At 39.2% G+C, this 16379-nt stretch overlaps 1 protein-coding gene across 1 annotated transcript in view; it reads right to left on the bottom strand.

Moving 5' to 3' along the window:
- The window catches only part of SPMIP7 (sperm microtubule inner protein 7), a 97206-nt gene that overhangs the window by 37593 nt on the left and 43234 nt on the right, over positions 1 to 16379 (bottom strand). Inside the window, exon 7 of the mRNA XM_089532286.1 lies at positions 6583 to 6690. Coding sequence (XP_089388412.1) covers positions 6583 to 6690 — 108 coding nt within the window. The remainder of the gene's footprint in view (positions 1 to 6582; positions 6691 to 16379) is intronic.

Raw genomic sequence — 16379 nt, 5'->3', positions numbered from 1 at the left:
ATATCACCTTCCTGCCGAAGGTGGTGTCTGCTTTCCACATGTGCCAGGACATTGTGTTGCCCACTCTAGCATCCGATCCGACGTCGGATGAGGAGCGACGCCTGCACTCCCTTGATGTCAGGAGAGCGCTGGCATTCTACCTGGACAGAACTGCCGCATCCAGTCGGTCCGAGAGACTTTTTCAATGCTACTCGGAACCGAGGAAGGGATTGCCTGTATCTCCGCAGAGGTTGTCTAAGTGGGTGGCCGGTACCATCCACCTCTGCTATGAACTGTTAGGCAAGCCTCTCCCGAGCAGGGTTCGGTCCCATTCCACAAGATCAATGGCGGCATCCTCGGCATTCCTGTCAGGGATCCCCTTGGAGGATGTTTGCAAGGCTGCTGTTTGGTCCCAACCTCTAACTTTTATAAAACACTATAGGTTGGAGACCAGAGCCATCCGAGACGCAGCATTCGGGAGGGCTGTGTTGGTTTCAGGGTTGCATTGAGTGCACTACTGATGTATTTGTGTTATACAGTTTACACTGTTTATACTGTTGAATGTTGATTTGCACACGTCCTATGGGATCGGTCTTGCATGACCTCTGTTCCCTTCTCAGGTTTAGCAAGGTTGTTGCTATGTGATCTGTGCATGAACAAAGACTGACTCTTTTTATGGTTCAAGGTGTTTATTGTAATAAATATACCTTTGGTTTACCATATTTTTGGTCTCAGGACACTCCCTCCGCCGCAGACCTTAGCTTGTCAGTCTATACCCATTTGTATGATTCGCAGAGACCACGAAGAAGAAGGACAGGTTGCTTACCTGTAACAGTATTTCTTCGAGTGGTCATCTGCGAATACATACAAATCCCACCCGTCCATCCCCTCAGTGTCCTGCTCTTATTGGCTCTTCCTTCGCCAGCTTGGCGGAAAAATTGCGGAACTGGGGAAAGAGCGGGAAAGCAGGGGCCTTATAACGGGTGGGCAGAGTTACCGCCAAAAAGTTTCTATATGTTGCAAAGTAAACTTTGCCCAGTGATTCCAGTAGGTTCCGAGCACCACTGCGCAGGCGCAGTAAAACCCATTTGTATGTATTCGCAGATGACCACTCGAAGAAATACTGTTACAGGTAAGCAACCTGTCCTTTCTTCTTTTCCCCCTTAAATTTAAAAAATATTTTAAAAGGAAAAAGAGGAAATATCGAAAAGAAAAATAATAAACCTTTTAAAAGTTTCTAAAATGACAACTTGAACATGAGCTAAAACACTAATTCAAATGCAAATGAGAACACTCTCACCGAAAGGTTTTACAGATGTTTCAATAAAGTAGACATATGTAAATTTAGTTATTTTACAAGAACTAAGAGAGTTGAAGAGGGATTTCAAGAAAGAAATAACAGAATAATTAAAGTATACAAGGATCATTATACCTCCTATTCCTTTTCTGCCTTTACACTAGTTGATGTTTCTCATGAGTGTCTCAGCAACCAATTAAAATGGGTGAGGGAAGATCTCTGTTTGGCATGCAAAAGACTGCCTTTTTATCTTAACAACCCTGTGGAGCCCTGGTGTCCCTGGTGATACAATGGTTAAATACCTGTAGTGCAGCCACTCACAGCCACAAGATTGTCAGTTTGATTCCAGGCAGGGCTCCGGGGTCCACTCAGCCTTGCATCCTTCCATAGGTCTCTAAAATGAGTACCCAGGTTGTTGGGGCAATTAGCTTATGCATTGTAAACCACTTAGGGAGTGCTTAAGTGCACTGATAAGCCATATACAACATAAAAGGGCTTTTGGGGGTATGTTCGCAGCAAAAAGAAGAAGAAGGAAATGGTAGGGCCACTATGTGGAGAAGATAGTGAAATGCTAACAGGGGACAGAGAAAAGGCAGAATTACTCAACACCTTCTTTGCCTCAGTATTTTTCAGAAAAGGAAAAGGGTACTCAACCTGAGGACAATGGAGCAGAGGACAGAATAGGGGAAATGCAGCACACAATAAGTAAAGAAGTAGTACAGGAATTCCTGGTTAATCTAAATGAATTTAAATCTCCAGGACCAGATGAACTACAAGGGTATTAAAAGAATTGGCAAATGTAATCTCAGAGCCATTGGCAATAATCTTTGAGAAGTCCTGGAGAACAGGAGAAGTCCCACCACACTGGAGGAGGGCAAACATTGTCTCCATCTTAAAAAGGGGAGGGCTTCCCAACACTTATTGCCCCGTGAGTCTGACATCAATACCAGGAAAGATAATTAAACAGAGAGTCTGTGAACATTTTTAATGCTCTTTATTATTAATCAACTGACAGTAAGGACAAACAAACATACAACATCAAAAACAACAATTATAATAAACACAAACAGATACAAACCTTTAAAAAAACCTAAGTACTTCCTTCCTGTTTTGTTTATAGTCTAATTTGCTGATTAAACAAATTATACCTCTTCCAGATTTTAATACAATTGTAAATCCATTATATTGATCTTAATAATTCTGCTAATTTTTAGCTGACATCTTTTAACATGTAAAGAAATAATCTTCCTCTCTCACACTAACATTTTCCAGCCTAGTTCAGATACTTCTTCAACTTTTCCCAATCTTTCTCCAATTTTTATTTTGAGATTCCTCTCAAAAGTATCATTAGCTTATCATTTATCACGTACTCTTTGATTTTTTCTCTCCATTCTTCTATATCTGGTATATTTCTATCTTTCCATTTTTGGCTAGAATAATTCTTAACCACCGAAATCATACAAAATGTCATCTTTCCATAAGATCTTTTCACCTTTTCTTCCAACATACCCAAAATAAATATTTTGGGTGACATTTTTAATTTTATATGTAAGATCCCATTTATTGTACTGCATATCTGTCTCCAATAATTCTGTACCTTATCACATGACAACCACATATGAAACATTGAACCTTTATCTTTACAACATTTCCAACATTTGTCATCATAGTTTGGGTAAATTTTGTTAAGTTTGTCTGGAGTCAGGTACCATCGAAACTGCACCTTATAATAGTTCTCTCTCACCTCTGCAGATAATGTATATTTAATTCTTTTTCCCCAGTTTAATTCCCATTCTTCAAGATCTATGTTTTCCCTTATGTCCTGGGACCATTTAATCATGCAGTTATTCACCACTTCTTCTTGCATATCTAATTCTAGAATCTTTTTGTACAGTTTAGCTATTATTTTGTCTTTTTCTTTTCGTAAATTTTTTTCTAGGTCAGACTGCTGTGTTTCAAAACCTGGATCCTTCTTATCCTTTTTAAATCTTTGAACCAGCTGAAAATAGGGAAACCATGATATCTCCTGCCCTTCTAGTCTCAATGTGAATTAGACAATGCAACTGTTAAATGGATTTGTAATTGGTCGACCGGCTGAACCCAAAGGGTGCTCATCAATGGTTCTTCTTCATCCTGGAGAGAAGTGACCAGTGGGATGCCACAGGGTTCTGTCCTGGGCCCAGTGCTATTCAACATCTTTATCAATGACTTGGATGACAGTATTGGGGGCATACTTATCCAATTTGCGGTGACACCAAATTAGGAGTAATAGTGTTACACTATTGTGCCTTGGTCAAGCCTCACCTACAATACTGTGTCCAGTTCTGGGCACCACAATTCCAAAAAGATGTTGAGAAACTGGAGTGTGTCCAAAGGAGGGTGACCAAAATGGTGAAGGGTCTAGAAACCATGCCTTATGAGAAGAGACTTAGTGAACTGAGTATGTTTAGCCTTAAGAAGAGATGATTAAGAGGTTTAAATGTTTGAAGGGAAGTCATATTGAGGATGGAACAAGCTTGTTTTCTGCTGCTCCAGAGAATTAGACCCGGAACAATGGATGCAAGTTAAAGGAAATGAGATTCAACCTCAACATTATTTATTTATTTATTTATGGTGTTTATACCCCACCCTTCAGCCATAATGGCTATTAGAGCGGCTTACAATTATTATTTTTAATTAGATGGTTCCCTGCCCCCAGGCTTACAATCTAAAAAACATGACACAAAAGGAGAAGGGAATGGTGGGAAAGGGGATGAGGTCCAGTGGTTCTTCCCTCCCTCTGAGGCCTGGACCAAGGCAGCTGGACTGGAGAGAGAGCTCTTCTTCAGGCTAGCCCTGATGGAGCTGGGCCTGCCTGGTCACTCCCTCTCAGGCCGGAAGATGAAAGTTATGGAGGGAGGAGTCTCTTCCTTCAGGCTAGCCCTGGTGGAGCTGGGCCTGCCTGTTCACTCCCTCTCAGGCCAGAAAATGACAGTAATGGAGGGAGGAGCCTCTTCCTTCAGGCTAGCCCTGATGGAACTGGACCTGCCTGGTCACTCCCTTGCATTAGGAGGAAATTCCTGACAGTGAGGACTGTTAGACAGTGGAACACACTCCCTCGGAGTGTAGTGGAGTCTCCCTCCTTGGAGGTCTTTAAACAGAGGCTGGATGGCCATCTGTTGGGTATGCTTTGATTGAGAGTTCATGCTGGCAGGGGCTTGGAATGGCTGGCCCTTGTGGTCTCTTCCAACTCCATGATTCTATGATTCTAGGAAAGAATGAGAAAGACTATATCTGTTGCTAAAAGGGAAGGGAAGCCTCTATGGATAACTGGACAAACTTCCAATAATTAATAACATCTTGTAAAAAAGGAAGTTTTAAAAAGGAAGAAAAAGGAGACAGAAAAGAGAGAATAGAACAGAAGAAAAGGAGATGGGGAAAAGAAAAGTGTCTTTTGAAGGCAAAGTAATAAAGAAGGGGGAAAGGAAAGGTAGTAAGTTGATGGAACAGAAAGAGGGAAATAGCTGAAGGCCATTATCGCCAAATAGATTGTTAAACTACAAGGCCATATAGTTAAAAATGAGTAGGTACGTAATAATAATGTGTATGTATTTATTTATTTTATGTATGTATATTATGATGGAAATCTCTGTGGTATCGCATGTTGTGGTGATTTATGATTTTTTATAATGATTTTAAAAATTTAATCATTTTTTTAAAAATTTAAAAAGGAAGAAAAAGGAGATAGAAAGAGGATCCGAATCCTTAATGCAGCTATTTACTGACATGTACAAAAGGACAGAGAGAATATAATCAATGCCATCAAAAGGAAGAAATACTAATAAAAATGGAAGAAGAAACCTCTTCCACAGGTTCCCCCAAAAATGAAAGGGTCATGTAAACCAAGAATAGGGATACTGAATGATAAAAAGGAGGAACATATTATACATTGAGAATAATATATGGAAGGAATAAAGTGAAGAACTATATAATAGAGAAGAAACAATGTCAAATTCTTTCAAAGAAGAACCTTTTAAAAAAGAACCTTTTAATGAAGAACCCAGAATTTTAAAATGTAAAGAAGAAACTACTCTCAAAACACTTTGAAGAAATAAATCACCCAGAACAGAGGGCATGTCAATAGCACTCTTTCAAGCTAGACAGACATATTTTATCCAAAATCTAACAAAAGAAAATTCCACCAAATATACAGGAGGGGGGAATAGTCCACAGGCTGGAAAACCTCAACATAAATTCCAATCCCAAAGAAATGGGACAACAGGGATTGTAATAACCAGGTAATAACTATCACATCACATCAATCTCCCCTGCAAGCAAATCTCCCATGCTCAAGATGTTGCTGAGAATAATAAATACTTTAGGAAAAGATGAAGACTGCATTAAAATGCACTGAATCATTACAGAAAACCAGGACCCTGAATTTGCAAGAGATGAGTAGCACTTGGAAGCCTCATATTCATAAGGTCATCATGAGTTGAAGCTGACTTGACATCAGACAGCAAGTTCCATTTGTAATCAAAATGTAAATAATATTTAAAAGCAAATTAAATTAGTAAATTTGTAATTATTGTGAATTAATTGTACTTTTTAGTTAATATATACTAAATATAATTTCAAGAGCAAAGTTACCTATAATTAATTTTATGTTCGTAATATTGATTTCAGAGAGCCAATGTGGTGTAGTAGTTTGACCACTGGACTATGACCAGGGTTCAAATTCCCATTCAGCCATGGAAAACCAATGAGTAAGTCACACTCTCTCAATCTCGGGGGAAGCCAAAGACAAACCCCCTCTGAACAAATCTTACCAAGAAATTGCTATAATAGGTTCATCTTAGGGTCACCATAAGTCAGAAACAATTTGGACACTTCAGAAAATACTGCATATTTTTCAGTTTTTAATTTCCCCAAGCATTTCCTTACCTCAAACAAGATAAAAAGTGCACACCTGAACACACAAATAATTTTTCCTATAGCTTTTTCAAGGCTTTGGGAATTTCCTGATCACAAGACAGCATGAAATCAAGAACCCTAAGTTTTCTTTGACTGAAGCTGAAGTAGTAATTACAGGGAACACCGCCCCCCCCCCCCCACACACACACAAAACATTGATACCAAAATCAGTGGAGCCTCAAGTCTCATTAAATACAATGGCATAGAAATGGTGCTCCTTGTATAACATTACACAATCAAGGTTTGCTTCGGGGGTATATTCAAACAAGGGATGGCTGAATCTGTGGATAAGGAATCTGTGGGTATGGAGGGCTGACTGTACTAGATAAAGAAGGAAAGTGAAGTATACATACTAGGAAGATTTCACATATTGTGGCTTGGCACTTCGAACTCTGCTGCGTATAATTACATCTACATTTTGGTTGTCTAGGTCTTCAACATTCTCAGCACCAGCACAGCCTCTGTTTGGAAGAAAGGTGTGTGAAAGTGGGACAAAAACCATCTATAAATAATTTGTAACACAGATGCTGAGGCCACTGAAGCAAACTCCAAGTTTTTCATTATTTATTTAAAAAGTGCACAAGAATACACACATATGAATTTCCCTCTGTGTAGTCATATCCCAAGGTGAATCAAAAGATCAGACAGTATTTGCAGTAAAAATGGTTAGTATTTTTCACTATATGTGTCATGAATAAATTTGGGAAAGCTGAAAATAACATGTGAATCTTGATTGCTTCCAATGTTTTTCATACTCAACCCAGTAAAAAATTATGAACAGTTATATCAGGTTAAATCATAACTAATGACTCAGCCTACAGTCCACTAAGTTTTACAAAATAAATTTCAACAGGGAGAAATGTAGGATATTACACTTGGGCAGTAAAAATGAAATGCACAGATATGGGACATGTGGCTTGACTGCAGAAAGGGATCTCAGAGTCCTAGTAACGAGAGAAGAGTGCAGTTTAAAAAGCCAATGTGATTCTAGGCTGTATAGCAATAGCAATATAGCAATAGCAAGTGCATTTCTATATAAGTGCACTTAAGCACTCCCTAAGCAGTTTACAATGTGTAAACTAATCAATAGAAGTATAATGTTCAGATTGAGGGACGTAATCTGTTCTGCTTTGGCCAGACCTCACATGGAATACTGTGTCCAATGTTGGGCACTACAATTAAAGAAGTATATTGAGAAGCTGGAGCATGTCCAGAGGAAGGCAATCAAAATGGTGAAAGGTATGAAAACCATGCCCTGTGAGGAGAGGTTTACAGTGCTGAGTACCATATGTTTAGTCTGGGAGATTATCACACCAGTTTTTATTCCCACACTAGTTATGGGATGTAAACACACAGGAACATGCCTAGCATGGGAATAAAAGATGGTGTGATAATCTTCCTGCAGAAAAGAAGGTTAAAGGGGGACGTGATAGTTCTGTTTAAATATTTGAAAGGATATCATGTTAAGGATGAAGCAAGCTCATTTTCTGCTGCTCCAGACGCTAGGACATGGATGTATAGTATTCAGACTACAGGAAAACATATTATGCTTCAACATTAGACATAATTTCCTGGTGGTAAGAGGTGTTCAAGAGTGGACCATGCTGCCTAGGAGAGTGTGGCATCTCCTTTTCTGGAGGTTTTTAAACAGACTGAATGGACATCTGTTGGGAGTGCTTTGACTGTGTATTCCTGCATGGCAGCGGGTTGGACTAGATGGCCCTTGTGGTCTCCTCCAACTCTGATTCTTTGATTCTACATCATAACTTTACCGTCTGAGTTTTACCATTGGAGGCAAGTAGCAAAAATATTATCATGCCACTGGTGAATTATAAACTATGCAGGCCAAAAGGAAATAAAATGCTCACTTTCATGATTGGTGTGGGGTGGCTTTTGCAACCAGATTGTTTTTATCACTGGTCGTGCATCATCTTGTGTGCTTTGTGATATTGATAAGGCCCACAAAAGTTGTTTCCCTGATCTCAATTACACCTGCTTCTTCTCTAGTCAATCAAATGTTTATTTTGGTCTATGATCAGCTGTATAAAAATGAGAATAAAAATAAATTTAAATAAAATAAAATAAAAATTTACCCACTGGTGGCGCAGTGGGTAAATGCCTGTACTGCAGCCATTCACTCAAAACCACAAGGTTGCGAGTTCAAGACCAGCAAAAGGGCCCAAGCTCGACTCAGGCTTGCATCCTTCCAAGGTCACTAAAATGAGCACCCAGACTGTTGGGGGCAAATTAGCTTACTTGCTAATTAGCTTACTTGCTGTTCACCGCTATGATCTTTGGAATAGCGGTATATAAATAAAACAAATTATTATTATTATTATTATTATTATTATTATTACTACTAAAAGTATTTAACTTTGAGCATAAAACAGGACAAGTTAAACTTCCAAACAAGGAAGAGTGATGTGTACACAGGTTTGTAGCATCACACTACATGCAGCAGCATATAATTTAGCAACACTAAGGTGCCATCACACTGTAGAATTAATTAAGTTTGACACCGCTTTAATTGTCATGGCTCCATTCTATGGTATCCTGGGATTTGTAGTCTATTGAGGCACCAGAGAAGTTTAAATTTCTCACAAAACTACAAATCACAGAATTCCATAGCATCAAGCTATGGCAGTTAAAACAGTGTCAAATTACATTAACTCTGCAGTAACTGATTCATTTACATCTGATAAGAAAGCCTACTCAAAAAGATAAAGAGGCTGCTGCTATCTTCCATAGCATCTAGCCTTATAGTTCTGGGAAATTCACAAATAGAACAAAAAGAAAAGGGCTCTCCCTTACAACTGGCACAAATGCAGCTAATACCCAATGACACATTGTCTCTAAATCCAGAATCTTAATATTTAAGAGCATTTTCAGATTTCACACTTTCCAGATGTGTTGGACTATAATTCCCATCAATCCCAGCAGCATGACCTATGGTGATGGCAAATGAAGTCTAAAACACCTGGAGTGTATTTGGTTGGGAAAGGCTGCCATGTAACCAACATGAATATTTTATATCAATCTTCCATATCTTTTAAAGGCCTTTAAAAGATGTATTAAGAAGGCAGTAACCACCACATCTCGTAGTAATGAATTTCAAAAATTAATTCATGCATTTTAGGTGAGCACGCTTTGGTCCTTATGCATAACCATAAGTTTAGTATGTGGAGAGATCTTGTAGCACCTTTGAGACAAACTGAAGGACAGAAATTGGCATCATGAGCTTTCATAGACGTATGTCAACTTTCTCAGATGCATTACTTCCTCAGATGCACAGACTGAAGACTACGAAAACTCATGCTGCTAATTTCATTCTTTCAGTTAGTCTCAAAAGTGCTACAAGATCTCTTCACATACTGATTCTACAGACTAACATGGCTATACTGTATCTTTCAATTAACTCTGGATTTGTAAACCTTTGCAAAAGCCATGTGGATTGTTATTCATCATGGATGTTTTCACAGAATCAAAGAACTGGAGGACCATCTAGTCCAAAGGTCTGCTATACAGGAATCAATGGCTTAAAGCATTCTTGAGAGGTTTTGCTTAAAATCCTCCAGTCCCCTACTTTCTGAGGTAGGTTATTCAACTATTGAACAGATCTTACTGTCAGACAGTTCTTAATCTCTCCTCCCCTTGGGGTTTGAATACAAGCACTAATCAGTCTTCTTCCATCTTCTACATGGCGTTGTTTTAGATGTTTAAAGATAGTTATAATGTCACCTCTAAATTCTTTTTTCTCCAAGATAAACACAGCAAGTTCCCTAGACTTTTCCTCATAAGGCTTGGTTTACAGAATTTTGACCGTCCTGGGCCAATATGTCAGAGGCTAGTCTAAAGTATTATGTTCAGGAACTGGACACAGATTAGCCATAATAACAATCACATGCTCCAAGCCAAATCTTGTACAGTGGGATAGAGTCGTCTGCACTGACCAGCCAGGCTGACATTACATCAACGCAGTTGGCTCATCCCCAGATCAGCCGCTGCTCTGTCCAGTTATGGGCACCACAATTCAAAAAGGACATTGAGAAACTGGAGCGCATCCAAAGGAGAGTGACTAAAATGGTTAAAGTTCTGGAAACAATGCCCTATGAGGAACGACTTAGGGACCTGGGGATGTTTAGCCTGGAGAAGAGAAAGTTAAGAGGTGATATGATAGCCCTGTTTAAATATTTGAAGGAATGTCATATTGAGGAGGGAACAAGCTTGTTTTCTGCTGCTCCAGAGACTAGGACCCGGAAAAATGGATGCAAGCTACAGGAAAAGAGATTCCACCTCAATATTAAGAAGAACTTCCTGACAGTAAGGGCTGTTCGACAGTGGAACACACTGCCTCAGAGTGTAGTGCAGTCTCCTTCCTTAGAGGTCTTTAAACAGAGGCTGGATGGGGGATGCTTTGATTGAGATTTCCTGCATGGCAGAGGGTTGGACTGGATGGCCCTTGCAGTCTCTTCCAACTCTATGATTCTATGATTGAGAGTTCCTGCATGGCGGGGGTTGGAATGGATGGCCCTTGTCGTCTCTTCCAACTCTTTGATTCTATGAAAGAGATAGAGGATATCCTAAAGAGTAAAGCTATACAACTGAGCACCAAAGTTAGAATTGTCCAAGCCCTAGTATTCACAATACTGTGGAAAAAGTAGATAAAAAGAAAATCAACTCATTTGAGATGCGGTGTTGGAGAAGAGTACTGAGGATATTGTGGACAGCCAGAAAGACAAACAAATGGGTCCTTGAACGAATCAGCCAGAAATACCCCTGAGGCCTGCATGATTAAATCGAGGCTGTCATACTTTGACCGCATCATGAGAAGGCATGACTCACTGCAAAAAATCATGCTGGAAAAGATTGAGGGCATCTACCAAACTTGTATGTCTAAAAATAAAAGAGATAAATTTGGCATGACTTGTTTTTGAGAAACCTATTTTGACTTTTATTGATCATGCTAAGCCTTTCTAAGTGCTTACAGACAGTCTGTTTCATTTTCTGCTCTAGAATGATGGAAGGATGAATGGGTGATAATTATTTTGGTCCTCTTTTTTCCCTTTTTGAAGATGGGGACATTTGCCCTCCTCCAGTCTGCTGAAATCTCTCCTGTTCACCAGGAATTCTCAAAGATTATTGCCAGTGGTTCTGAGATTACTCCTGCCAGTTCTTTTAATACCCTTGGAAGAAGTTCATCTGGCCGTTAGGATTTGAATGTTTAAAGTAGTCAGGTATTCTTGTACTACCCCTTTCCGCTGCCTTTCCCCTACTGCATCATTTGCTCCATTTTCCCCAGGTTGACCACAGTTCTCTTTTTGGGAGAAGAGCGAGGGAAAGAAGGTGTTGAATAGTTCTGCCTTTTCTCTGTTTCCTATTAGCATTTTTCTGTCTTCTCCATGTAGTGGCCCTATCATTTCTTTGTTCTTCCATTTGCTATGGACATAAAACAATAACAAGAACAACAGCAAAACTATTTATTGTTTTCAAACTTTCTAACAGGGCTTGTTCTGTGCTTTAGCTTTTCTGACTCTCTTACTGCATATGCTGACTATTTTTCTCAATGACTGTTTGGTGATTTCTCTCTTTTGCCATTTCTTGGACATGCCCCTTTTAAATCTTATCTCACTTGAAAGATTTTTAGACATCCGTCCTGGTTTTTTAAGAACCTCCAGTTTTTCTCCAGAAAGGAACTGCTCCAAATTTTTCTTCCATTCCTCACTTTTAAAAAACACTCATCCATCATTAACCCCCTTTCTTTTTATTATTCCTTCCCATCAAATCACATCCAGTATTTCCCTAAGCTTACTTAAATCAGCATTCTTAAAGTCTAGAATGCATGTCTGAATATGCTTGGTTCTGCTTTCTACTGTATAACAAATTCCAGGAGAACATGGTCACCGAAGGATTCCACCATGTCCTGCATTAACCAGGTCATCATGATTAGGATCAGATCAAAAAAAGTGCTCATACCTTTGTTTCATCTTCTACCTTCTAGACCATGAAATTGTCTGCAAGGCAATTGAAGAATTTGTTGGATCTTATATTTTTGGCAAAGTTTGACTTCCAACAAATATCAGGATAGCTAAAATCTCTCTTTACTACAATCTCTCTTCTTTTGGAATATTTGGTCATCTGTTCCAGGAAGCAAAATCCAAGTCCTCATTTTGGCTGGGAGTTTGGTCTGTTGCTCTGAAATAAGCTATTTCTACATTCCTAGTGTGACATTCATTCCACCAGGTTTCAGTGATGTCTATTATATCATATTTGCTTTGCTGTTTTTTCAGAGATCAAGTTCATTAGAGTGCATTAGAGTAGAGGCATCTAACACTGTGGGGCATTTCTGCTATCTGCAAGGGGTATTCCATGGCTTGAATCTTCCAAGGTCACCTGCATGTTTTCTAACACTCACATATCTCAAGATATGTTCAAAAAAGCCTCAGTTTAGTTATTTTGAAACCTAGGGATAGTTTAGGCTTGAGTTCCTCTCACACTCATGTGATTCATGATATTTATAGAATTCTCTTCCAGCACTACCTTTAAAACAAGATCCCCCCTCCCGCCATAAGCTTTATTCACTGTCTAGCTTTCACAACCATACATAGAAATGAGGAATACTATGAAATGGATGATTCTATTTTTTTTGAAGTTCGATATATATCTTTATTCATTTTGATACATTAATACTTGTACAAATGAAACAACTCTGTTACATTTCTTTACAATAAACAATTTATGTAACCAGTCTGATGTTCTTGTCTTTATTACTTCCTGTCTTCCTGATTTTTCATGCTACTAATTCTACAAATAACTGCAATCTTGCTAATAAGCATATGCAACCCCCCAAGCCATGGCATATGAAATAAAATCCCTCAAAAGTTTACCAATACATTACATAAAATGAAAGAAAAACAGAAAGGATTTAATTTACTTTCCCCCTGGATTGTATAGAAACACCGTATTCTCCATATATCCTACATGTCAAAAACCTTGTGTTACTTAAGGTTATTTACATTTCCTGGTTTCCTATTTCCTTATTTCCTTTTTATAATTAGATAGATAGATAGATAGATAGATAGATAGATAGATAGATAGATAAACTGATTTTATATTTTCTTTGTCTGATTAACTAACTTTTTCCACCAGGTTATCTTCAAGACCCCATCTACTTTTCAGAAACAACACTAACTGACCCCATTCTTTTTCCAAAGAAATTGATGATTCTAGAAGAAGGCCCTCCCTCCATCTGCCATCATCCAGCCTCTGAGGGAGAGAAAGGGACAGGCCAACTCCACCAGGTCTAGCCCAGAATAAGAAGGCCCTCTCTCCATCTGCCATCATCCAGCCTCAGAGGGAGAGAGAGGGGCAGGCCAGCTCCATCAGGCCTAGCCCAGAATAAGAAGGCCCTCCCTCCAGTCCACGTGCCATGGTCCACGCCTCAGAGGAAGATCTGCTGGACCTGATCCCCTTCCTCACTGCCATTCCCTTCATCTTTTGTGTTAATGTCTCTTTAGATTGTAAGCCCAAGGACAGCGAACTATCTAATTAACTATTTGTAAGCCACTCTGAGAGTCTTTTTGGCTGAAGAGCGGGGTATAAATGCTCCAAATAAATAAATCTTATCTACTTCCTTCATAGTGGATCTTTTAAGTTCCTGTCTTCCAATTTCTTAACTACAATCCCCAGTTTGATTTATGATTATGGCCCTGTACAAACGGGCAGGAAGGGGTAGCAAGACACTACCCCTTTCTGCCCTAGATTGGTGCCACTGCAAACACACACCCTTGACACCATAGCCAATGCTGGGTGCCTTGATCATGTCCCTTTGGCATGGGCATGATCAAGGCGCTGCCTGAATGGACATGCGCTGCCTAACAGGCATGCACAAAGATGGTGCCCGGGCAGCGTGGGAAAGGTTGTAAGCATGGGGACGCCCTCACCTCTCCCACAGACTGGCACTTTTCAACCATCTGTACCGGGCCTTAGCCAAAGCAGAGAAAATCTGGAACTATTTTGATGCCTTTATAATTTACTTATACATAATGTAAATGATATGTCATTAATTGTATTTTCTTGATATTCAACAAAACCCCTTCTTTTGCACTTTTCCCCCTTAACTTTCAACTGTAGTCATTCCATGGTTCTGTTATTTTGTTCTAGTAATACAGTGTCATCTGCCTATCTTAAATGTCCTTCCTCTAATTTTGAAACCTTACTCATATGAATCTAAACTTGCTTTCTGTATGCAAATTATATGTTCTGTATGTAAGTTAAATTGTTAAGGTGATAAAACACAGTATTTCTGACATCCCTCACAACTGGAAACCATTCTGTTTCTCCATAATCCATCCTGAAAGATGTCTCTTGTCCACAGCGGTTCTTATGGATCAGGAAAATTAAATGTTGTGACATGCACATATCTTTTAGAGTGATCCATAACTGATCATTATACATACAACCATTCCTACAATCTGAATAGCATGGGCTGATTTTGTTCTAAAAGTCTTTGGTGCACTTTCATTTTCTGAACCCAGTTTAGATATCTGGCATGTCTTACAACATATAATATATAGTGTATGTTAGTAGTAGTAAAGTAATAGTAATTATTTTACAACTGAGAAAGGAGTGGCAAGTAGAAAACAAACTGTGAAGCATACAGATGATTCTAGTTAATTGGGCAGAAGAGATGAGTCATCCTGTAACGGATATAAAAAGAGGTGTGTCAAACCCAGTGTAGCACAAGGGCAGCAAGAGGGATGTGATGCAGTAAGGTATGGCTGTATAGCTAGAAGACATGCTAACAGGATTGGTGTTAGCTTATGAAGACTCTGATGTTTAAGACTGTTGTTTCTGTTTAAACTAATGCTGCAAAGACTACTTGGAAGAATGCTAACATGCGCCGAGCTCTATTATCGGCACATGGGTGCCATCATTCTGCACACTTGTCCATAGGGTGCGCAACAATGACATCTGTGTGGCGCAGCTCCCAAATAACACTGTGTCATGCAGATATCATCATTGTGAACAACCATGCAACCTTAAAAGAACTTGCCAGGAGCAGGGTTTTTTTCAGGCCTGCCACGGCCTCCATCTGGGGCAGAAAGGGGCGGTGTCTTGCTGCCTCTTTCTAACGATTTGTATCCCCCCTACGTATCTAGGACTATTTGTTTTGTAATCAAGACTAAAAGGACTTTATATGTAGCATATATGAATATGATACTAGCTGTTCATAATTAAATAAAATATTACTGAGTTCTCATCTGCAAGTCTTCTGTGGGACGTTATGTTTTATCCACTCAGAAGTTTGGAGGTGAATTCTGCTGCTACATCTACTATAAAACCTCAACAGTGTATATGGTAAAAGTCTGTTACGGAACCTCGAGCATCCCTTTGCTTATGTGTGAGAATAATGCAATGTTCTGATAGTTACTACGATTTCTGGTATCGCTTTCCTATGGACAAATATATTTATCATTTCTAGTCCATGGAGCCTCTTTTGTTTTCCATATTTGATGACAGATTTTTGTCAGCACTTGAATAGATTTTGACTCTATAGCTTTAAGTAGCTCCATTTATATGCCATCTGTACCTGGTGATCTATTTCTTCTGTATGCTTTGAGAGCAGCTTCCATTCCACTTTCTAAAATTGTTGACCCATCAGTAAAAGTTCTTACTTTAATGACTGCTTTCTTTTCATCTCCTTTATATATCTTATATAGTTCTTCAGTGTCTTGCTTTCATCATCTTTTTATTTTTTCTTCACCAGTGTTTTTCTGTTGGACATATTTTCTTTTAAATGCTTTGATCTTGTGGAACAGGTCTTTTGTTCAATTTTGTTGCTTCTGTTTCTTTGCATTGATCACTATAACTGTTTTCTTTGTCCCTATGCACAAGTTGCATTCAGGACTCTGGCCCTCTCATCTGTTTACATTCTCTCATGGCAATGCCCCTGGTACTGGTCCACAGCAATTCTGGCAGAAGATTCTCCCCTATGTCTGTGGTGGGACTGAAAGAAAGTCATGACAGTACCTTCTTGTGATGATGGGACTGCATGCTCCTGTGCGACAAGAGGCTATGCTGCTGGTAGCACTGCTGGTGGTGGGTCTCCCATGTCAGATAGGCTTTTCCTAAGTAGCAGTAGTGAGGTGTA

The sequence above is a fragment of the Sceloporus occidentalis genome, unplaced genomic scaffold (genome assembly GCF_023333645.1).
Source record: "Sceloporus occidentalis isolate IW3139 unplaced genomic scaffold, rSceOcc1.0.p SCAF_7, whole genome shotgun sequence".
NCBI classification, from domain to species: domain Eukaryota; kingdom Metazoa; phylum Chordata; class Lepidosauria; order Squamata; family Phrynosomatidae; genus Sceloporus; species Sceloporus occidentalis.
Note: the sequence above shows the minus strand (reverse complement) of the source record. Positions and strands in the feature narration are given on the sequence as shown.